The 24839-nt window shown below is 42.7% G+C and overlaps 2 protein-coding genes across 3 annotated transcripts in view; one reads left to right on the top strand and one right to left on the bottom strand.

Annotated features, from left to right (window-relative positions):
• The first annotated feature begins 1536 nt into the window (after positions 1 to 1536).
• On the top strand, positions 1537 to 3696 carry nkx6.2 (NK6 homeobox 2). The gene is made up of 3 exons (XM_020086754.2): positions 1537 to 2103; positions 2694 to 2866; positions 3298 to 3696. The coding sequence occupies exons 1-3, from the start codon at positions 1674 to 1676 to the stop codon at positions 3544 to 3546; spliced, it is 852 nt and encodes a 283-aa protein (XP_019942313.1). The 5' UTR covers positions 1537 to 1673; the 3' UTR covers positions 3547 to 3696.
• Positions 3697 to 6531: 2835 nt separating this feature from the next.
• The window catches only part of LOC109629471 (inositol polyphosphate-5-phosphatase A), a 145347-nt gene continuing 127039 nt past the window's right edge, over positions 6532 to 24839 (bottom strand). Inside the window, exons 13-16 of one of the 2 annotated variants that reach the window (XM_020087207.2) lie at positions 14474 to 14585; positions 10070 to 10138; positions 8643 to 8730; positions 6532 to 8303 (exon numbers count right to left, since the gene is read on the bottom strand). In XM_020087207.2, coding sequence (XP_019942766.1) covers positions 8650 to 8730; positions 10070 to 10138; positions 14474 to 14585 — 262 coding nt within the window. In that variant the 3' untranslated portion in view covers positions 6532 to 8303; positions 8643 to 8649. The remainder of the gene's footprint in view (positions 8304 to 8642; positions 8731 to 10069; positions 10139 to 14473; positions 14586 to 24839) is intronic. The other variant, XM_020087200.2, reaches the window with a different exon arrangement.

The following is a 24839-nucleotide window of genomic DNA, read 5'->3' as shown; positions in this document are numbered from 1 at the left end:
CACACACACACACACACGCACACACAATTTGCCCCCCCCCCCACCTCCAAAAAAAAAACCCAGGGATTATCTCGCTCGTATAAAATCCAGCTCCGTCCTTTAAAGACTTTGTAGCTTCTCTTAAATGATCCGCTGCACTTATATGTATTTTCTTTTACAGTTTTTCTCTCACATGATAAATAAATTAAAAAAAACATGAAACACTGGGGATGCTCAACAAGGTGATGTTAAGTTATTTCTTATTACGAAGTTACAATAACAACTCAGTTTCTCTCTCATCCTCCAGGACTCAGTGACAAAACAGTTTGTGCAAAGGAAATTAAAATATAAACATGCTTACTGGTTGAGAAGTCATAACCGCATCATTTTATATCGAATAAATCCACTGAAAACAAATTGAAAAAAATACTACAAATCAAGTTAAATAAACATAGTTATCTTTCAGTGTTTTCTGTCCAATATTCTCTACAATCAAACACATGTGTTCCTCTCTGGCTCGTCCCACTTTAATACAGTCTGATGGTCTGCCAGCAGCTGATAATGTGAATGTATATTCTTTGTCACCTGCAGGAAACAATGATTTCCACAGTGGGAGACGCGTCATTAACACGATCTTAATAGTGTGGCTGCGTGGTGCGTTCAGGGTCTCCTCAGACAGCCTTGTCTGCCACACGCTTTAATGAACATTCAAATTGATTTGAATTGCTAATAGCGTGTGGACACAGTTGTTTTGTACATTTTATATAGTGAAGACAATTTTGAGGGGTTTGTATGGAAAGTTTGACAAATTATAGTAAGTCTTTTAAGAAGCTAAAAGTAGAAAACTTTGGCTTTGTAGTGCATATATATTTGTAGCAGAGGCTTTGCTTATTTTTCCGGTGTTGGCGCTACTTGTTAGGTAACTTTCAGACATGCTATGAATGATTATCTGTCATTTATCAATTCAGACAGTCACTGACGCAATAAAAACGCTCCTTCGTGTTGTGGCATAAACTAAAAAAGCTTATATTTCCGACAGTGGGTGAAGGCACCGTTGTTCCAGCGAAGACGCGCGTGTGAAGCAGCGGAGTCCCCGTCTCGTCCAATCAGGTCGCTGTCTCACTCAGCCTCGTCCAATGGGAATGAGGCTGGTGCAGGTGGCGGCGCTGTTATCAGCTGGCGGCGGCTCAGTGAGGGCAGAGCGGAGAGAAGCGAGGAGACGAGCTGATGGTTCCACCAAGCCCACTGACACACACTGACACCCCGCCACAGGCTCACTGACACCCCGCCTCTGGCTCACTGACACCCCGCCTCTGGATCACTGACACGCCGCTACAGGATCACTGACACACCGCCGCAGGCTCACTGACTCCCCGCAGGCTGAGCAGGACACATGCTCTTCTCTCTCCGCTGACCCGCCGACACACAGACCAGCACCGGAGCCATATTTTGGGAGTTGGGTCGAGATCTTCCTCAGAGACGAGAAGTTCGCAGCTGCTCAACTTTCCAACATTTCCTCCTCCTCCTCCTCCTCCTCCTCCTCCTCCTGCTCCTCCAGGAAACCTCGGGACAGGGAGAAGCGGCCCGACTCCTGAACACCACCAGCCCGCCCCGAGCCTTCTTTTTTCTCTGCTTAACTTATTTTTGTTCACCGTCCTTTTTCTCCGAGCGAGTTTGGTGTTTCATGTCCACAAATGTTAGCGGTCGGGCAGATGGAGGCTAACCGGCAGAGTGCTTTCGTCCTGGGCAGCACCCCGCTGGCGGCGTTGCACAACATGACCGAGATGAAGACGTCCCTGTTCCCGTACGCGCTGCAGCAGGGCCCGGCGGGCTTCAAGGCGCCTCAGCTGTCCAACCTCAACTCCCACATCTCCATAGGAACTCCGCACGGAATAAGCGACATCCTGGGGAGACCCATCACCACGGCCGGGCAGCTGCTGTCAGGCTTCCCGAGGATAAACGGCCTGACCACCACCGCAGCCGCCGCGGCGGCGGGGATGTACTTCAGCCCGGCGGTGTCGCGGTACCCGAAGCCCCTGGCCGAGCTGCCGGGGAGGGCGCCCATCTTCTGGCCCGGGGTGATGCAGGGCTCTCCCTGGAGGGACCCGCGGGTTCACTGCCCCTGTAAGTCCCGGCTCTCTCTTGTCTGTTTGCACATTTCTAAAAGTTACTTTATAAATTGTGGAAATTCAGAAAAATAAAAACAAGCTCCTCTGTGAGATGGCAGATTTTTCCCTGTGATTTTAGGCATTATTCTGGAAGGAGAACTCTGTCATTACACAAAGCAAAAATAACTCTAGTTAACGTTAATTTCGCACTGTGACCAACCAAATTAGCTGCTAAAATCTAAAATATAATTTTGAATGTTTATAGCTTTTTTTCCCAAAACGAAAACAACTCTTCAGCATTATTTTGTGTTTTTGAGCGTCAGACTCAAGAGTTACTAACTTGATAATAATAATAATGTGACACATGACTTTGGAACCTGTTAGATAATAAACATATTGAATTATAAATCCTATAAATGATAAGTTAGTTAACTCAGCATGTTTGCAGACACTTTCATGAATATACATTTAGGAATATCTGAGGCTGAATGTGAAGTTAAACGCGTTGACCTTTGTTTTTACGCAGCAGCTCAGTTAAATAACCATTGTGTATAACTTTAACTTGAATAATCTTTTAACCGTGTGTGCTCGTGTTTGTTTCTGCAGCTCAGGCCGGCATCATGATGGACAAGGACGGCAAGAAGAAACACTCCAGACCCACTTTTTCAGGACAGCAGATTTTCGCCCTGGAGAAGACTTTCGAGCAGACCAAGTACCTGGCGGGTCCGGAGAGAGCCCGGCTGGCTTATTCTTTAGGGATGACCGAGAGCCAAGTCAAGGTAAACACCGACTAACACCTGCTCACTAATATTGAGATAGAAAACATTATTACCACCAGTTTCACTTCTGTGCAAAGTCCCAATACTGGCAGCGCAGGCCCGAGAGTTAATTATCGTATTACTACAGAATGATTGCACACAACATTATTATTATTATGGCTGTTATTATTTGGATGTTGTTGTTGTTGCTATTATTTACTTATTTTGCTGCTATTATTATTATTATTATTATTATTATTGTTGTTATAATGTATTTACTTGTTGCTGTTGCACATACACAGGATTATTTGGCCCTGTTGCATGATGTGATAGAAATAGTGGAGCTTGTCTGCTTTCGTGTTTTTGTGCCATTTGATGGCCTGTTTCTATCTGGACCTGTTGATCCTCCTGTGCGCATCTCACCGGGCTCTGCCTCCTCTCCTCCTCCACAGGTTTGGTTCCAGAACAGAAGAACCAAATGGCGGAAGAGGCACGCGGCGGAGATGGCCACGGCCAAGAAGAAGCACGACTCTGAGACGGAGAAGATGAAGGAGAGCTCGGACAACGAGGAGGACGACGAGTATAACAAACCGCTGGACCCCAACTCGGACGACGAGAAAATCACGAGACTGTTGAAAAAGCACAAGGCCACCAACCTGGCGCTGATCAGCCCGTGCAGTAACAGCTCGGACACTTTGTGATGCCCACAGCTGGGGGGCAAAAGTGGGGGTGGGGGGGGGCAAAAGAGTCCAACAGGGACTCGTCGCACTCTTTCGGACCCCCTTTCCACCTGACTGCTGTGAACATGCGTCTGAGGGGGATGCGCAATTTGAAAAATCCAAGTGTGCGCCATGACGCATGGAAGACGCGTTTGGCTGCATCCAAACCCACATAAACACCCCCCCACACACACACACACGCACACACTCAGACACACACGCACGGTATGCAAGGAGACTCCAGGTAGAGCTGCAGACTGACCATGACAAGTTCATGTCGGTGAAAAAGGACACAGACTTTGTCAGACTATATCTGGCAGCTTTACGCATACAAGTGGAGTTTCAACAACAGGTGTAAATGTAAAATACAACAATCCGGATCAGTGTTGGACTCAGTTACTTCGGTAGTGACGAATACTGCTGATTTACCTTTCTCCTGCAGTGTAACTAATGACATTATTTTATTTGCACCTCCTTTTTATTTTATTTCGGCCTCTTGTCACCTTGAAGGGTTAGGGTCACATCTGCCCTGCATGGGAACAGTCAGCACTGATGCTATATTTTCATCTGAAAACAAAATGACGTTATTGTGTCATTTCCCTCAATAATTCAGCTTTTTATGTGATTCGTTCTTTTTCGTCGACGCAGTGTCATGACAGGTGTTTTATTAGAGGGGATTTATCAGCAGCCAACACTGATCCGGATCTCAGACGCATGTTACGCAGTGTCAGGTGTAAACGGGGCCTGTGATGCTTCTAAAGCTCAGTTTAACCAGGGTATCCACTGTCCTAGAAGGCGAGCAGGGGAGAATGTTTGGAGGGGGCGCAGGTTTGAGACGAGTGAATGGTTTTTGTGCTGTAGCCTGAGGATGAAAAATGTACGTGAGATTGTGTATATATATTTTTTACTGAATAATAAGTTATGTTGTTTCCGCCTGTGGAAACGTGGCAGTCTTTTTCTTCCCTCCGCAGCCCTGACGCGCTTATTCCCTCCCGGTTATTCCCGCTGCTTGGTTTTTGATTCCTGCAAAGTTAAAGTCGTGCCCTTTTTTTTTTTTCCTCCAATCCTCTGTTCAGCACCGGCACACAAATGTATAAAACGCTGTAAATAATCACTGTAAAGGAAGAAAACCCCGCTTGTTTTAACATCACACACACCTTTTTGTTTTTTGATTTTTCTTTTTGAAAGAGTTTATGTTTTTACCTCAACTCACTGCGGAACAGAAAAAACTGCACCGAGGTTTATGTTGGAATTAAAAGAGTATTATTGCTTCCGGGAAGGTTATAGGAAGAAAAACACTTTGTATTATGAATAAATTATTTAACAAGCATTTTTGTTTTTTTTATTTTCCTTACGGGTTTTGTTTGAATGTATGGGCTTAATATAAATTAAAGACAAATTCATGACTATCAATAATTGAATTTCGTTATTGGCAACAAGGGTGTTTTTAGAGGATTAATGCTGATTCAAGAATCATTTATATTTTATTCTGAATGACTCATGGCGAAACTGATAACAATAATAGTTATTATTGTTATCATTATTATTATCATTATCAGTAATAAAAGTCTAATAATAGGTTAAAAAAGAATCGGATGATGAATAATAATAAAGTGACGATTTTAGTCATGTTTTTAAGTTCAGCTTTGAGGCTAATTATTTTAATTTTTTTAATTTAGTGTAAAGTCGGGGAATACAACTTCTCTAAATTATAATTATTATAGCTGTCAAAAGGAGGTTTTTAATCTAAAGCATCATAATTGTCAATCTAAAATAAATATAATTTATTATCGTCATTATTAGGCCTGTTTTTATATTTTTAAATATTAATCTGTCTCCGTCGTTTGACTGAAATCCACTAAAAATCAGTGAGTCCTTTTCTTTTGAAATGAAAACGGATGGTTCACAGTAAAGTTACTGAATTGAATGTGGAGTCATTTTTAATTTATCGTATAAAATAAGTGTGTGTGTTGCCGGGCCTGTGATGTTTCAGGTGTAAACACGTCACACACTCATTGATGTGGAGATCCGTTCACAGAGGTGCGCCCCCTCTGTCTGCAACACGCCGCTGCACCTCTGTGACTCCACTGTAGTTTCTGCACCGTCGCCTCTGGATTCAGCCAATCAGGAATCAGATCATCCTCAAGGATCTCTAACAATCCGAACATGAAGTGAAAACTGACTGTCAGATCAGCGAGGTAGCACAATAACGTGATGAGACAGGAAACTACTCTCTACAGTTTCCTCCTGTAGATACTTTAAAGGTTATTGAGACAATCAGTGTCTGGTGTATTTATATTGAGTTCGTTTCTTTTGCATGTTGCACTATTACAATTTTTACATCCTTAAAATTGAATTATTCAAAAGCGACCCGAAGGAATTCTTGGATTGACTCAGCTGAGACTAATATTCAGGAAGGTTTAGTATGACACAAGTTAAAAAATACACAACATGACATAAAATGTTAAATTGCATACATATTTTTCAGATATCACAAGTTTAATGAGGACTGATATGAATCATTTCGGGCCTCTTGCTTCTATCAGTAAACAGTATACTCCATTCACTTCTGCAGGCCTGGGTAATGCATTTTAATTAGAAATGGCAGATTTCTTTACAGATAAAAATTAAAATATAAATCACTGAATGGAAATATCAGCCAACATGGAGCTAATACAAATAGAAAGAGAATATGAATATCCAACATAAAGTTGACCTTATAAATATAAGCCCATAGGGTTTTTTTTTGTTTGGACAATTTTTCAGTCCATCAAAACTGGTGTTGGATTTACTTCTCCCCTGAAGAAAAACAGAGAACGTGTGTAACTCTCCCCCCATTGGGCCTATGACTGTGTTGTATTAGTGCACTGATGATGGTGTGGAAGACCAACTGTTGAAGGCCTGGATGAAAACCTTTTCTTCAGTACTTATTGTGTAGTAGGAGGTAAAATGAGGACAAACAGCCAGTGAGCTCTAATGGTTTTTATTGCTTGAGAACTGCATCACCTACAGTAGAGGCCAGGCCGAAAGGGCTAGAATAAAATCTCTATCTGCCTTTTTATAAGATGGAGTGAAGAAAAACTGCAGCTTATACTCCTACAGTAAACTCACAATGACCAGCAGAAACAAAAACAAGCAGGGTTCTGGTTTTTTTATATATAACTTTTTGCCTATGAACCAAATCACACGAGACAACATAAATTCTGCGGCAGGCACAAAATCATTTCTACTTGCGGTGATTTAGATAGAAAAAAAAATCAAGGAGGATCAATCTGACGGCTTCACACAGTCTGAAATCTGTAGTGTAGTAAATGAAATCGATAAAAGAAACGCTGGCGTCTCCGATCGCTCCCTGTAATGCTCAAATGATCTGCAGTGAAGGCTGCTGAAGGCTACATACAAAACAAATACAAAGCAAGTCTTCCTGCTCGTCCTCCACCTTTTAGAGTTTCTCTCTATATTTTCTTTTACATTTCATAATCAATACCTTTACCATCTGACTTAAGTATTTTATAACTCTTACACACTTCATCTCTGTGTAGGATACTTGGCACCATAATGCAGTAACAAAAATAGACAAAAAAGTTTACATTTTAAGGATACCCAAGCCTATCTAAAATATCACATTCATCATAATATTATAGAAATAAGTTAGAGTAAGAATAGTAATGTGAGAGTGCTATGTATGAAACATTATCTTATATACTTGCATGGTCTATGGCACTGCTTAAAACATTCTTGGATAGGCAACGAGTCGCAGAGGAGCTCTTCCTGTTCCTCTCCTCGTGTGCGCACTCGTCGAAGGTCACTGTCGCTGCTCGCTCTCTGCACGCGCTTCAGCATAAACATTTTGGTAAGAATTATAAATTATCTCTTTAAAAAGTACAGTATATAAAATGAGACTCAACGGATGTGTCAGGCATGGCAGTGTGTTGTGCACACAACAACGACGATGAGAACAACTCAAAAAAACAAAACAAAAAATATATATATGTATATAAACTGTTGAAATAAACTGATAAGATCCATCTATTCCAACAAAGGGACCAGGAAGTTTGGTCAGAAAAGAGAACGGCACTAAAACCATCAACAACTCTATGTTATAATGTCTAATGTACAAATAATCCTAACAATATAGATATACAACTTTTTTGCATTGCACTTTTCTTTTTTTAAAACACCTTACATACTGTATGGAGAGTAGCTTCTATACATAGAGGCATACCTAAAAATGGCGAGTACGGTGTCTAAACGTGTAGTAGGACTGATTTCAATTAGAGTTTTGGCAAAGGAGGCTGTGGCGTGGAAAAGAGTCGTCCGTCCTGCTTCTTTCTTCTCTGGGGAATGGGGGTTGCATGGCAACGGTGAGGTCAGCGATGTGTGTCTTGTCTGGAGCCGGGCCCTCGGGTGCTCGTCCACATCTCAGCGAGTGTTTTATGGAGAGAGAAGGGGCCGGGTGTTTTCGTATGAATGAGGTGTCAGGACAACTGCAACTGGTCAGCACTGCTGAAAAAAAGTTTGTCTGTGTTCTTCAGTGTACGCTTGTGCAAAGTGTGTGTGCATACGTGTGTGTGCGTGTTTCTTTGAGTGTGTGTGTTCCGGTGTGTGCGTGTGTGTGTGTGTGTGTGTGTGTTACTGTGTGTGTTACTGTGTGTGTTCCTGTGTGTCCTGTTTGTTTCTCTGGTGTTCTCACAGAGGCGCTTCACGAAATATGTTCTCCCCCCTTTGGCAACATTTCCCTGTAGAGGAGAAAAAAAAGAAAATGGAAAAGTTTAATTTGCTAAATTCCAAGTTTTCATTCCAAAGAAAAATGAGCTGGTGCTGACTCTTTTCTACGTTAACAGACGAGATGCAGAGGCTTGTAATTAAACTCCTTAAAATGACTGGAGCATTTTAAGCAATCAAGTTACATTTTTCCACTGATGATGTTTTATTCTGGAATAAAACTCTTCAAACAGGCAGTAATCCGCCTTTTCAGGAAATTTGTGCAAACTAATGAAGAAAATCAAGCAAATCAAATCAAACAATAGCAACAATGGGAAGAAGAATCATAATGAAGAAAAAAAATTAATATTTACCACGACATCACTGCACCACACAACACTTGTGCTTATTTGCATTAGGTTTACCTGCCCCCGCTGTTATTCGGAAGGACAGGAAGACGGGCTGGCAGGGGGATAGAGACAACAAACTGAAGTTATTATCTGGGACAAGTACTCCCTCTCTCCCTCTCTGAGCACCTGTGACACCAGGTTAAACTCACATACCAGGGCCGTGCGTCTTTGTGCCCGTGTGCTAACTACATAAGACATTTTTTAACATAGCCAGCTGTGATTTTAGCAGTAGTGTGTGGTTCGGAGGTGACGGCTGCCGCAGTATCTGCCGGCGTGCTCGGGTCACCTCGCACACACACACTACTGCATATGTCTCACTAAGTGATGATGAAAGACCTGACTTAAGGCGCCTCTCTTTCAGCACAAGACCTTCCGTCTGACACGGCAGAGACTGAAGCGACAGTGTTAAACACTTTCTATACAGTCTAAAAAACTACGCTCCGCTGAAATGACTTCTCTCCGACTCTTTAAAGTTTCTTCCTGAAAATATTAACAGCTTTAAGTGAGAGCGGACTGTTTTGGACCTTTCTGGAATAAAGCTGCTGACGAGTGTAATGTAGTCACAAGAGAAGAAGTGTATTTGTAACTTTACGCTGCATTTTTTTATTTTCAATATCAATCAGAGGGATCGTTCATGCTCAAAATGTTCTTTCTGTCCATCTGCTCAAACTCAAACTGCATCTACACTATTAGAAACTAAACTTTTACACAAACTATAGAAGAGAAACTTAACACATAAACTGATATAATAAGATTTTAGTTGAAAATCATTGATAATGATGCAATAAACAACTCTTGAAACATTTGATAACACATCAGGCTCGTATAATTTCCTCCACCAAGGAAGCTGTGTTTCAGCTACTGTTGTTTTTCTTTTAGCAGGATTAGATAAAATCAAAGTTGCTATTTTTATCACTTTAAAACAGACATTTTCACTGATTTCACAGGGAATAATTCATGGATCTTGATGAAAAAATGTGGTATGGATTCATAAAGAGTCAATTGGATCCAGATCAGGGAATGTTTCAAAGATTTTTTTGAGATGGGACGCTTCTCAACATTTTCAGAGAATAATTAATGGATCTTGAAGACAAAAAAATCTGACATGTTTAGAGATTGATATTTATGATGTTGATCAATCTGATGCAGATCTGGATCTAGTGAATTTAAACGTGGTTTGATAAGGGGACCGGCCTTGGCGGAGGTATGCCATTCAGTTGCAATGTGTTAACATCCAGTTGGACCATAATACAAGCAGTTGAGTCACATGTGTTGAGAATAGTCCACTTCTTTTCTGTTCAGAATCACACTTCACAATCAAAACCTTTTTCACAACAGCACGACACGATGACACAAAGTGAAGATGTGGGCGGGAGCCCTGTTCTTGTTACCTTGTGGTCCCCCATGCAGACATTGGGCCCAATGTTATCATAGACTATAGACTTCTCTTCATTTTCAGGCTGCAGAGACACAAAACCAACAATTTATTTTTGTGAAGCAAACGTGACGAACAACAGTCGTGCTTCGCACACGCTGTCGCACAGTGAGCAGCACCGTGTTTGTGTTTACACGGCACAGACATTACAGGCTTGTATTGTGCTTTATGACACGTTCATGGATGAGCAATCAATGCAGCAGCTTCATTAAACACAATTAGCAGGATTATGTTGTACCTTTCAAAATAAAATCAGAGGTACTCAATTATATAAAAGGTTCAGATAAGTATTTGAGGTGAATACTGTAGTGGAGCTGTTACAACAATTTACTGATGTGCCAGTAAGATCTTTATTGTGACACCAGCTCAAGTATGTAGTTCTGGTTGATTTTCACATTTTGACTCTGTCATTCACTTTGGAGATGTAATAAAGAGGAACACATTTAGAAAGAACTGTGACTGTTCAGTCTTCATCATTTCATCATTTACTCACACACTCAGACATTTGTAAAGAACCATGACAAGAAATAAGAAAAGTTTCAGGCAAGAATCAAAACATTGAGAGACGAAAAGAATCAGAAACATATTTGTCTAAATTAGCAAGTTTAATGATGCTATATTTTTCATTTATAAATATCGCAGAAAATATCACAATTATCAGAAATCGCTGTAGTTCAATTCTTCCAAATGAATATATTATACTTCTTACAGATACAGCCCACTCGTCTCCACTGAAGTGAACGCACCTTTAGAAACTCTGCACAGTTTTCACTTTGAAACTTGCAGTCGGTGCGGTGCAGCGAAGAGAAATGAGAAGCAGCAGTGATTTACAAAGTGGACATTTGCCTCTCGACCAAATACACTCCCACCGTAATCTAAGTGCCTATCTGAGAGAATCCTGTTTCAATATCACTTTCTGCACACAAAGAAGCTGTTACCCACTCACACATGGATCTGCAGACTGGAGAATAAATCACACTTGTCTGGTTGAACTAAAGACTTTTTAAACAGCCGTCCCAACCCCCACGTACGCACACACACATACAGGCTGGTCGGTGGGTGCTAGCAGTTGTGTCTGTGATCTGCACTGGCGCTTCAGACGAAAGAGACAGAGAGCTTGAGAATGAACCAAAAAGCAGAATCCAAATTAACTTCAGACCAATCCTGCAGCGGAGCAGGGTCAGCACACGTGCGCCTCCACCTCACTACCTTTTCGAGCGGGCCACGCACTGCCACCTCTCTATTTGTCTGGCAGCCGGCCCCGAGCCGCTGCCTCCCGCAGCCGGAGATACATTCATCAAACACACACTTGATAATTTACAAAGGCAGCATAAAATTGTGGATTTTCGGGCTGCATAATCTTTAGACAGATAAACAAATTACCCAGGGCCCACCGGCAGAGAGGGAGCGCTCGCTCGGCTAAACATTCATTACTGGCGCTCCCGGAGCTGGTGCCGCGCCGCACGGCCGGCGGGCAACCTTTGGCGTGTTAGGGCTCGGCAAGCAGAAAATAACATGATGGCGAGTTAACCGACCGTGCCATGATAGATGACGCCACACGCTGGGCTGTTTACGGGCCCATGTCTCAACAATCTGTAATGCTCAGAGCCGGAGAGTGTGTGCTCAGTGAATCATCAGCCAATCTGCGAACACACTAACTGTTCCACTCTGTCCCTGCATTACAAGCAATTAGCCGGTGCTTGAGGGGAAGAAAAGCAAACAACAACCCAGCTGTGTGTGTGTGTGTGTGTGTGTGTGTGTGTGTGTATGAGAAACACTGTTTTCATAATTCTGACACATTAAATGGGTGAAACAAACTGGCTGTAATTATTTAAAAATGCTTTACAATCTGTTTTTCACAGTTGAAGGCCGACTTACACCTCTGTGTAGGTGCGGGGGCTACGCTGTTGTGAGAATCGCAACTGCAATTACACTGCCAAAACACTAGGTGGCAGGAGGGTTTCTAGAGCACTATGCTGTATTTCTACAGCTGCTTTTAGACAAGTACTGAGCTCCAGATATTCTCCTGAACATTTCCGTATGAGAGAACGCAAATGTCAGTAGTAGTCAGTAGCTCCGGACTTTCCATAGTTTTTCTTGCATCGTGCCCTGCCTCCTGCATGCTCCACAAGATTTACTGAAATTACGATACAACGCAGGAAAGAGTGACGACATCAGGGAAGATTAGCCGAACAACTATTGAACCGACCGAGGCAGAGGTAGCATGAATTTTCTGCTCCAGTCCTAATGCTCTAAAATGCAATGCTACCAAGTAGACCAATCAGTTGTTGTGGTCTGTATTGTGTAGCAACATTTTCAGGGAGGCGCACGTCTTAAAGGTTCAGTGTGTAGAATTTAGTGACATCTAGTGGTGAAGTTGCATATTCCAGCTGAACACCCCTCACCTCGCCCTCCCCTTCCAAACATGAGGCGAACATGTAGCAGCCTTCACTCGTCATAAAAACTCAAAAGTGTTTAGTTTGTCTGGGCCCGCTCCAGATGTAAATATAAAGTATTTAGGTTCATTCTTGGGTAAAGAAAAAACAATTAATACAATTTAGATGAAACACACTAGTGAAAACATCCCTAGGATTAATTATATTCAATTTCTGCCAATAGATCCCTTTCACCTTAATCTTACACACTGGACCTTTAAGCTGCTTTCAGACATGCACGACGATACACCTCCTTCTAAGATTCTTCTCATGCGTGAATGCAAATATCCGAGTGAGAGCCTCCTGAGTTTCAGCAGAATGTCAATGCACACACACACACACACAGCAGGGGATCCCCCACTGGACTCACTGCAACCGAGTTGGGGAGGTTGATGACACTTACATAAGACGAAAAAATTGAAATTAAAAACAAACGAGAAGAGACCAACTATGTCTGGGTGAAAAACTGAGTTTGTGGTGAAAAGAGACAAAAATCCAGAACCAATTCTGCAGAGAACCCCTGCAGGACATGTCTGAAAACATCTACAGGGTAAATGACTACATCACATCTAAGACGTCACTTCTTCGAAGAGGTATGAACGAGCTTGAACTGTAACACAGTGATCCGTGTTATTGTTCTTGTGTGGCTGCAGTTGTGATGCTCAGTCAAAGAAGAAAGATCAGGAAGGAATTTCTCATTTGTGGCCGACAAAGAAAGCCAAACTTCCCGAGCAGCCCCCTGCTGTGACGTGCTACTGTACAATACACTGCTGCATTTCTTTCACACACATTAACAGATGAAAGCCTCTGTGTTCCAGCTCTGGAAACACTCATGCCTCAAACTCAACACTCAGAGTCAAAGTTGAGTTCAGTGACAATCCACAATCTAAACCACCAATAAACAGATTTTTGGTTTTCATAGCATCTTTTGAAATGTTGAGGTCGTATGAACAAACCAGGGAAACCCTTGCAAAGCTGCATGACAGATCTCCACAGCTCTTTACACACTGCACTAAAATGGCTTTGGCTTCAGTGGGAAAAGGAACAATCAGTATTTATTCCGGGTCAAATGACTCTGCAGTAATCAGGGGTATTTATCGGCTACAGCTTCGATCGCCAGCGATGGAGACATGACACCCGGCGGGGACGCACACACTTTCCTTTTTCTCACGAGCTGCCATGAAAGGAGAGAGGAAATGACGGGTTGTTGTCAGCGGTAACGTCTGTGACTCAGATACAAATTCCATCTGTCTCTGTTCAATCAGCGCTCGATCATCGTTCAGTTGGCGTTCAGTTTAAAGGGACTGGAGTAAAAGATATAAAAAAGTAACTGCTGTAACATTGTCAGAGGCCTTTACGCTGTTTTCTGTTACGAACTCTGACTTCCAAAGCGTTCCTGATGTCCAACACACAACAGGAAAAAAGCAAAAACAAACTCAGCTAATGGCAATGGAAAATGGGTGAACAGCCTTTAGTGGGTTTACCTGCATTTACAAAACTCATATTTATCCAGCAAACTAAACAGACAGTCAAAAGTGAACAGACTGAGACACAGGCTGTATAGGAGGGAGACGAGGGTATGGAGGTGGCAGATTGGCTGCAGTTTACTGTGCTGAACGGGGTGCAGCAGGGTTCGATTCTCTGAGGAAGGAGACAGATCTGGGGTTTTATGAAGAAGATGGGGCCCACTGTAACTCTATAAGTCTGGGATATATGTACTGTCTGGGTGGACCCATGGATTAGCGCTACAAATTAATATTCACAGACATCTCATCCTTCCATCTGTGAGGAGGGGAGAGTGATGTGGATCAAGGACGATGGAGTTGTAGACATAAAGAGCGAGGCATTAATAAAGACCCCTGTATTTAAGCGGGGAGAGGAGAGGGCTGGTTATTTCTGAAAACCAGCGTCGGGTTGAGACTCACCTTTAAGACCAGGTCTCTGGCAGAGGGAGACATGAGGATTCGGTCACACCAGGCAGGGCATCTGGTGTTCATGTACTGCTTCCCCTGACTGCTGTCTTCACTGTACGGATAACTGAGGAGACACAATCAGGAAATACAGTCACATCGACGGTAATTTATGAGCGTTTAAATGCTATCCAGGTAATAAGGGACTTTATATTCTAGTACGGTGCCGCACAAGGGAGACAATAAAGGAAGGCCCACGAGGAGAGCAATAAATATGATGCATGTGAATCAACAGGGCTGCGGAGGAGTCATAAATATGAGACGTCACGTCATCTGCCTTATCTCACAGACAGATCAAAATGTTTTCCAGAGAAAACAGGAGGTCCATTAGTATGACCAATCATCTGAGTAATCTCTTGAATCAACACACATGGATAGCTCAATCAAACGCTCTTTCTCTGCCAAATGTACAGGTTGTGTGTGTGTGTGTTTGTGGGTGAGAGAGAAAGAAAATTAAAAAAAGAAGAAGGAGGAATGAGAGAGCTTTAGGCAGAGTGGGCCAGAGGGAGATCCAGTTGCCCATATGTATCGCTACATCCCTACACGGCCATCAAAAACAGATTAGGTGCCGCGGCAAATGGCCAAGAGAGAGAGAGAGAGATTGTGTCTTGGAACAGCAGTGAACAATCGAATGATTTAAGCGGCGGCAGGGCTGGAGTCGAGAGGGGAGCCATTGAGCTGATACAGATTTACATTGTTGAGAATTCAATTTGCCCCTTCGACTCATCAAAGTGCTTCAGATTTACACGCCACCAATCCAATTTGTTTGTCGGCGCTCATCAGGATGTAAGAGCGGGCTTACATACTGTAATACCAATCCAATTTGCTCCTTCAGTGCCACACGTGCTAACCGTAGCATAGCACAAAGTGCCTCCTCTGTGAGGATGGTGATATCCTAATGATAAAATAAACACACGCTTCAATTCTTCACACCAGGCTCTGATGGCTTAACTGGACTTTGTGTTGAGGCAGAATGTGTTTGTTAAGCATTTAGCCGTGGTGGCTTTATATCTAATTTTGTGTGTGGATTCAAATAATTATATGTCTGATACTACTGATCCAGCCGCTGACCCAACTATGATATTACTAGTTATTGTGCTAGTTTAGCCGTTTTCAGACATGAACTCCTGAGCAGGAGAATCTCCAGCGTATTCAGGTGATGGGTGGTGCAACATGCCGAGGCAGGACGTAACATATTTACGCTGCTGCAGAAATCACATTTTTGTGTTTATAGCACGTCAACACCACCGTATCACCAAAAGATCTCTTGACATATTTGTCGGTTTCTCCTTTGTGCATGGTACTGCACGGTAAACCTTTTTTTGGTAACACTTTATATTAGGGACACACAAAGTGAACATATCCAAGCACTTGATTGTAATTCATGTACAGCAACTTCCTTACTTACTATCAATAAGCAATAATTAGGAGGTTATTAAGGGAAAAATGTAAATCAATGGAGTAGTTGCAGAATAAGGTCATTAAGAATAAGACATTAATAAGTGCTTTATAAGGACTAATACAGAGCCAGTATGCCTCTAATACCCATGCTAATAAGCAACTAGTTAATGGTTGATATGTGTTCCCTAATATAAAGTGTGATCCTTTTTTTATGTGTATTGTGTTAGAAATGCCAACTTGCTGAATCCCCAGGACGATTTCCTGCTGTGGCCTCACAAGGGCTCATTGGGACATTGTCCAGACTTTTTACTAAGGGGCTGGCTGGAGAAACGCTGGATAGAGTACGGGACATCTCACTGAACAGTATTTTCCAGATTCAGTGCATGTCTGAAAGCAGCTTATGAACTGCTCGTATAGATAACAATTTGGCAGTGGATATGTACATTGCTATTTTCTGCATATTTAAGCTATTTCTGGCTGGTTCTCTTTTTCAGCTTATCAATGAGCAGTGTCCCAGTCAAATAAACAAAGAACAAAATAAATAAATATCAATCTTAATCGAATGAAACTGATTTTATTGGTGATTAGTTAGAAAAATGACTAATCCTGAGTGAAACTGTTGAAATGTAACAGATGACCTTTTCTTAAGAATCCTTAAGATTCTTATCTCAGCGACAACATTGACAATTGTATATAGATTACAGTCATTACAATGAACTCTATAGATACGTGCTGACAAGTTGACCATTTCTGTAAATAATGAACATACAGTACATTTATGGCTGCCTGAGAGAACAGGGTTAAGGCTGGGGCGCCTGCGCTCTCACACACACACACACACACGCTCACACACACAGAGCCCCCCCACCAGGTGTACAAATAGACCTGCTGAGAGCTACTTAGAGAAGTTCCCTGCCTCCAATTAGCATTAATAGCACTTAAACCATGGGGGAAATGCATGGGGGTTTTAGTATGCTAATCAAAGTGATCCTGGGATAAAAGAGAATGGAGAGGAGCACGAAGAATAGGATGAGTGACGCAGGGATAGACAGGGAGGCAGAGGAGAGGGGATAAAGATGGATCAGACAGAAAGAGGCAGAGTGAGGGTGAAAGAGAGCAAAGTCTTCAAAGGGCTCGTGGAGCTGCGCGACTTCAGGGTGGCCTGGATACTCCCGCTTCCTGAGGGACGGTGGCCGGCCTCAAACAGCCTGCGAACAATCCTCCTCCTATCAGGGACTCTGTTATAGCTTTATTGACTAACAAGCTGGGGTCATTTTGGTGTTAAAGAGATTGAGAGAAAATCAAGTTTCCCCCTCACCTCCTTCAAACAATGAACTCCTGCCTGATGGCAAACTTCCCAAAGCACTTCAGCAACAAAACTCTGCTATCTTTCCGTCATTTTTGATGACAGCCAGCCATTGTAAACGCTGATTAAAAATACTCCACAATGGCCATTAAAGGGCCATTCTGTGTCCCTGTGTGTGCAGGTATAGGTTGTTCCCCTTTCTGTTTTACCGCACCCTCCATTGGCTCCAATAGAGATAAGTCTTAATGCAACAGCAAACAGTCCAACGGGGCGCTGGGGCCAAAATGATTAATGTGTCTGATTAGCGAGCTCACAAACTTATCGGGGAAAGGTAAACGGTCCAAGAGGGCGTGTGGGCTGGAGGCCGTCAGCTCATATCAGACACTTTTTGCCTGCAGCAAGACTAATTACACTAATTAATGGGACAAGCTGATAACTGCAACAATTGTGTACTTGTATAGGAGGGGGAGCTGCACTTCAAGGTATCCACACATACAGATATATGGTGTGCAGATGAAATGAACACACGCATACACTGCTTGCTAAGAGATGTAAAATAAAAGCAGCTTCAGATTGTTCAGCCAGGGGAAGAATTACCAGGGGGGGACAGTAGCAGGAGATTAACCAAGCTAAAGCAAATGATATACCAAATTAGATTTAGGAAAAGTCAGACAGAGGAATAGACTCTTAGGTAAGTTTGTTAGTTTTTGTCTCCAAGTTATGATGTAAAAGCCCTCTTGTATTTAGGTGTAAAAAGTTAAGACTTTAGTCTTGTTGTTGTGTTGAACTGTATAATTATGAGTATGGAAAACACCTTATTCTCTTCTAGGAGAAAGACTGTTCTTGGTAAATTTCTCTGTTTATCATCCCCCAAACAGTAAGATGAAAGATCTGCCCCTGGGTTCAACAGTTGTGACATGATGTGACAGTGAGATCTTGAGATGAGTATTCATTAAAGAAAGTTTCTACTTTCAGACATGCACTGAACTCCGCAGATACTCCGTGTTGTTTACGTGCGTGTGTGAACCCAAATGTCCAAATGAGACACTCCGCAGTTTCTGCCTGGCCCACCAGTATAAGTCAGTATAAAATCAGGAGAATTTGAAGTGTGAACACAGCAGGGGATCCCCGCTGGATTCATCACATGTCTAACACGCGACAGGCGCAGAGATTTAAAAAAACAAACAAATTATTTCGGTGAAAAACCTGCATCATACACACAGAGGACAACAAGAGAGTTTGAGGTGATAAGAGCCAACATCGGAGTTGTTGTGCGTTGTAAAGAAAGTCACATGATCTCCACAGTGGAGTTCATACGTAGGTTCCTGCCTCTGCTTGCTGCAGTTGTGAACTTGTTTCTGCAGAAAACCTTCCACTGTGTGGTGCATGCCTAAAAACTGCTTATGTCTCAACAACAAAATAATAATTTGAGAGTCACACAATCACAGGTAAAATGGTTGACATACTGCCTCGTCATTCTGACAGGGATGTTTTGGAATTAATATGTTTTGTTCTCACAAGCTATTAGGAATAACATGTACTTCTCACTTCCTGAACTAAATTCATGCACCAGAACCAAATAGTTTCCAACATTTTTTAGACCTTAACTGGTGGTTCATGACATCATGAAATTCATATATTCTATGACGTGGATAGTTTTGTTGAGATAGAGGTCTTGTACACTACTGTGGATCTTTTTGTTGAATGCATATTTCACCCTCTACATCCAAGACACCTATTGTAAAGATTAGTCCCACACTTTCTTGACAGTACATAACAAGCTGTCATCCTTCAGAGTAAAACTGACAAAAGAAAAGTTTCTGACCAACATCAGTGTTGAATAATGACATCGACACTGCTGATTGATTGATGACTGAAATATTTGTGTCTTTGTCTCTCACTGGTATTTATGGTCTTTTACAGCCATCACCTCTGTGAAGCTGATGCCATGAATACTGTTTCCCCGTTGGTTCTTTTGTGTTGCTGACCACATCTCAGATGACACATGTGTGTGTACAGTCGCACATTGAGCCCCTCCAGCAGCCATTGAGAGCTCATTCATTCATGCTTGGTTTGGGGTTTAATGTTTGACTTGGCTGCTGACACATTACTCACATGCGTTCCGGCCGATGTCAGCTTGTTTGTCTTGTAACAGTAAAAAAAAAAAAACAGTGAGGTGAGCACAGGGCCTTCCTACACTGTGTCACCCAGCCTCACCCAGTCGAGGGTGAGGCTGTTGCTACATACATTACATTACTGTACTTTACAAGCTACGGTATTTACACACACAAGATTCAAAAGATAACATGTTGCATATAAAATGTAAGCCAGACAACCAGCTCTCTTAAGACTGGACACTGGGTATTATAATTACAACCTATCTGTCAGTGCTTAAATACAACTCTATATAAAACACTTCCTGATTTCTTCTATTTCCCCCTCTCCCGTTTTAAAATGAAAACAAACTGTCCACCACACAAGTCTTTTAACTTTGCATCAGTAATAATCTCTGTTCATACCAATGCACCCAAAACGTTTACCATTCACGTACACTGGGCATATGCATGCTGGTGAAGACAGGAAGTAGATTGTCTACTCTGTTTTAGCAATTTTCAGATTTGAACTCCAGAGGATGTCCAAAGAATTGTGTCCAGACTTTTTCCAGAGACGGCCTTTCACATATGAACAAGGCAGCAGGAACTTCTTCAGTCAGAGGCATTAACAACAACACAGAAATCTTTGGGGTGTTCAGGTGAGGGGTGGCGCAGGACATAAAGTATAAATTCTGTGGAGGAGATCACTTGTTTGTTTACAGCGAACACCAGTGTTGGCTCTTATTACCGAAAGGCTCTCTTGACAGCTTTGTCTGCTATGTGTATGGCACCGCATTTTGTGTCTGTCGTGTGTTAGAAACATCATCCACACTAGATCGCAGTTAATCCCACGGAAGATCTCCTGCTGTGTTCTCACATGAGGTCATTCAGAGATTCTGCGCAGTTTTTACAAGGGGCAAGCAGGAGAAACTCCGGAGAAAGTCGACAGGCTCTCACTCGGACATTTACGTTCACACATACAGCCTGTGAGCAGAATGTCCAGAGATTCTCCTGAGTTCAGTGACTGAAAGCAGCTTTAATTACAAAAATACTGGCAGTAAGTGTTTACAACTTTTTATTATCACAGAAGGGAATGCGGGGAACTTTATTATTCATCCACATTAAAACGCAGCCCCAGAGTTTTCAAACTAAAACAGAGCCGAAGGCATTTCCAAACTTCTCTATTTAAGGCAGTTAAAAACTCCTGAGTAGCGTCCTTTTAAAAATCTATTATTGTAAGTTCTTGACCTTACTCTGTATTAAGCCTTAAGATAATACATGATTGGTAATACATAAGTAAAATTGAATTGAATTGGCAGCTCCAGCCCAGGTTTTCTGTTCCTATCTCCTAATCAAAAGCTAATACCTTGTTCAACATCATGACAAATGGGGCTATTCACTTGCTTGGTTTTTAATGAGGGCAATAAAAACTTAAATACAGGCAGGGCTAGAAGTTACAGATAAGAGTCATAGTATCTGAGACACAGGGTCAAGGGTGCATCATGGGATGTTGGAACGGCCAGTTCAGGGCTGGCATTGGCTAAAAAGTTAGAAACTGATGGTTTCGAACGCCTCCCTGTCTCTATGGCTGTGTTTGTTTGCCGTTGTCAGGGGAGGCTTGACAAAACACACATGCACGCACCGATTCAAAAAGATCCGCCAAATGCTATCAATAAAGCTGGATGTTTGCTTCAGTTTGTAGAGCTGGGAGGCTGCAGGCACAACATTGGCATAGTGCAGTACAAACAGAGTGAAATGCCATCAATAGCTCATGGCTCACAGCCTGCTGGGCTTCAGCTATGACATGTTCTGCCTTTAGCTGCTCTAAATGAAGACGAGAAGACACAGATGGCATCCATTTGATTCTCTCCATGTAAGAGTGTTTCAAACAAAGCCTCCCACTCAGTGGCATCATCCCAGACAAGAGGCAATGACACATGACAGCGAACAATCTTAAGCTATTATCGCCACAATGGACCCTCATCATTTTCACAGGCTCTCTAGTAGTTAGAATGATGGATGCGCTGATGGTTGTAAAACAATGTTCCTGTTCAGTAGATCAGCCTGTAACTCTGGATCACGCTGCGGCACCGAGCCAACAAGAGCCACACACTTACAGTAGCTCGGACGCAGTGCAATGACCAAGCGTTGTCATTAAATGTACCTCTGTGGGCTGTTCACAGTGCAGAGAACAAAAAGCCTCCTTCATATAGGATAGGGCTATAGGAATAATGTTTTCACAGTGAAATAGGGTAATAAGGGTGACATCATTCGTACTGGCCCTCAGAGGCCAGGAGTGTTGTTCACAGAACAATGACAGTGACTGTGTACAGGAGAGCCATCTGTGTGAGCACTTCCTATGAGCTCAAAAGGAGTCTTGAGGAATTCTCCACTGCCCTGATAATTCACTTATATGAACTTATTAGCAGTTATTGAGGAGCTGGCAGGCAGCCATTAGTGCCACCAAAATCTCTCTGATCTGAGGCGCAAAGTCATTCTGCCCTTCCTCTTTCATCAACCTGTGAATGTCGTAGAGCGTCCCAGCTCGTCCTCACCGACCTGCAGCTTTAAAAAAAATGGCAGCCAACATGAAGACGCTGGTCTCAGGGTGCTTTACAAACAGTGAAGACACCACTGTTTATGTTTCTGTCTCCTCACTGGTCTCACCTCCTGACCTTCAGGGCCACACTCTGGTCCCCTGCTTCTTTCCAAAGTCTAGACTTGACAAACACATAGGACTGGAGCCATCCTGTTAGGTCTAACACCTTCCAATCTTTCCATATGTGCTTAAGGAGAGGTTTGGCTAAGCCATGGACTAAATGGAAAAAGTGCCAGAGAGATATGATATCTTTTCACTCTGCTAGCCAATTCCCAAACTGTTTTGGTTGGTGGCCGAACCTTTTTAAAATCCATGTTTTCTAGCTTAGATGACAAATGTCAGTGTATCCACTGCAAGATGCTCAGAACTGTTTTACACTAAAACTGGTGGGTATATGTAAATTTTTTTAAATGCGGGTAAACCTGCTAAAGGGCAAATCATTTTTTTCTCATTGCCAGTACAGGAGTTTGCCTCTCTCTTTTTTTCCCCCCAATGAGTCATGTTCATTGTCATAAATGTGCCCTGCACTAAGACGCTCTCTAACCTTGGTGCATTCAGTTACATCTTGCACGATACAATGAAAAAAATCCAAATCAACCTTGCTCATCAACATATCAACTCCTCGCGTCCACACTTCAGAGCCCCTAAAACTGAGAAATTGGGAAAACACTGCTGACATATGTTTCGTTGTCCTTACAAAGATCCATATCTAGACATCTGTGAACATGCATACATAGCACCCTGTAATGCTGTAATGTAATTCAGTGACACTGTATCTCACTAGTATCCAGATCTTGGTTCATATCCTCCACCTTTACAGACACAGATATGTAACAGCCATATGTTACTATCTTTGGATATCCTGCTCCTCCTCCTTCTCCGTCTTCTACTCCCAGGCTTTATTCTCTCCGCCAACGCTGCACAACTTCCACACCATGTCGCTGCCATGAAATCACTCATGATTTGTCAATTGATGGAGTTGTCCCGCTGCTCTGATGTCACTCAAAATCTCCCTCAAAGCCCATTCCCAGTAACCATGTTACAGGCAGAATACATTCTTCCACTGCTCCCTCATCTTCCACTGCATTTCCTCCTGAAGCCGGGGTCCCGATTCAATTTTTGCATCGATCTTGTGCAAAAAAAGGGCAAAGAAATCAGATCAGGAGAGTACTAAAAGCTTTCCCCTAAATCAATCAAAATACATGAATAAGTTACTTTTGCCTTGGTATGTTTTAGGGGATATTACCTTTATTATGCCATTTCAAGTACGAAATCAAAAGAACCATAATGTAGAGTAAAACTTACCATAATTTTCAGTCAAATGGCCGGGCTGTAGCCTATGCAGAGATAATGATATAATGGCTGGTTGGAGGCTCATACATTACGCCTGATGGAGAAACTACGTCTAAATAAATGATTGGTTTCTGATTAATAGACTCATCCATTCTCTCTCAGAACACTGGTTATGAAAACCATACACGGTCTCCTGTGTATGACTGTACGTGCGCACATGAGTCGTACCGCGGCTGATCAGTGCGCGGCAGCCGACTGGCTCCAGGTCCAACTGTGACGAGGCCCGGGCAAATTCCTCACCCCAGTGCCCAAGTACTTAGACTTGTCACGGCCAACTTTGACAGACGACTTCTTGAAAGCAAAGAGATATGCATTTCACAGCTTTGAGGGGAAGAATTCATGTGTGTGCATTTATAGGGGCAGAGATGTATGTCTGCCGAACCTGGATGTCCGTTTAAAAGAATGAGACGAGCTGCTGACCAGGGATGCTTCAGCTGTCGTTAGCTGCTAAAAAATATAAAGCTGGAGATACAATTTTCTGCACCGCGACTGCAGCTACATATGTTTGTCCATCGGTCAATTTATTATCCACCTGACAGCATGTCTCATTTTGTGACAACTTCTTACCCGGCGCCGGACAACAGACAGAATTAACTTGCAGATTAAATGTTTGTGACTACTATTGATTTATAGATTTGAACAAAAGTGAGCCGTGTGCGTGCATGAGTGAGTGTCTCTGTGTGTGTGTGTGTGTGTGTGTGTGTGTGTGTGTGTGTGTGTGTGTGTGTGTGTGTGTGTGTATGTGTCATTGAGGGTGTGTTCCGATGGCCTGCATTAAAAAGAGTAATAACCTCACAGATGGTGAGGGGCAGGTCCGGTGCAGGCAATGTGATGGAGAACAATCCTTGAGGCTTGATTGCTCAAGGAGCACAAGGCAGACCTGACAGGGGGAGGGGTATCAGTATATGTGTGTGTGTGTGTGTGTAGGGTGTGTGTGTGTGTGAGAAGTGGGAGGAGGGGGTTGTTTAAGTTTAACTAGGCCACTGCTACCCATTACAAGGCCGACAATGTGGCTTGTTCCACACACAGAGTAGATCAAATCAAATTTCATATGCTGCTCTTGGGTTTCATCTATTTGATTCATCATCAGTATGAGTATGAGAGAATCATTTGCATTCTTCCACAGCAGCCAATTCATTCCTCCCTGTGGAGAGATGATTCAGTATTATATGGATAGGTGCAAAAGTCAGCCAGTGTAAAAGGACAATAAATCCACCTGTCACTTATGCAAAGTGATGTAAATGGGGTCCCTGATTAAGACACAGAGTCATTTAAAAAACAGGGACTGGAAGAACCTTGACACACACTCACTCTCTCTCACACACACACACACATTTTGATAGCTCCGTGTATTTCATGCCCTCTCTCACACACAGACACACACACACTCTAAAATCCCCCACCGCCCCGCGCCTGCCACTAGAGCAGTTTATCAAGTAATTATTGTTTGATTACAGCGTTTCATTATCTGCACTGATTGAGTCACAACCAACGGCAAAGGTCAAGCACCATTAACGCGCTGCTCCCGAAACATATTTCCACGCCGGCCGCATGTTTGCCCTCCCTCTC

This window comes from Paralichthys olivaceus, chromosome 14 (genome assembly GCF_024713975.1).
Source record: "Paralichthys olivaceus isolate ysfri-2021 chromosome 14, ASM2471397v2, whole genome shotgun sequence".
NCBI lineage: Eukaryota > Metazoa > Chordata > Actinopteri > Pleuronectiformes > Paralichthyidae > Paralichthys > Paralichthys olivaceus.
The sequence above is the reverse complement of the archived record's forward strand: the minus strand, read 5'-3'. Positions and strand labels throughout refer to the sequence as shown.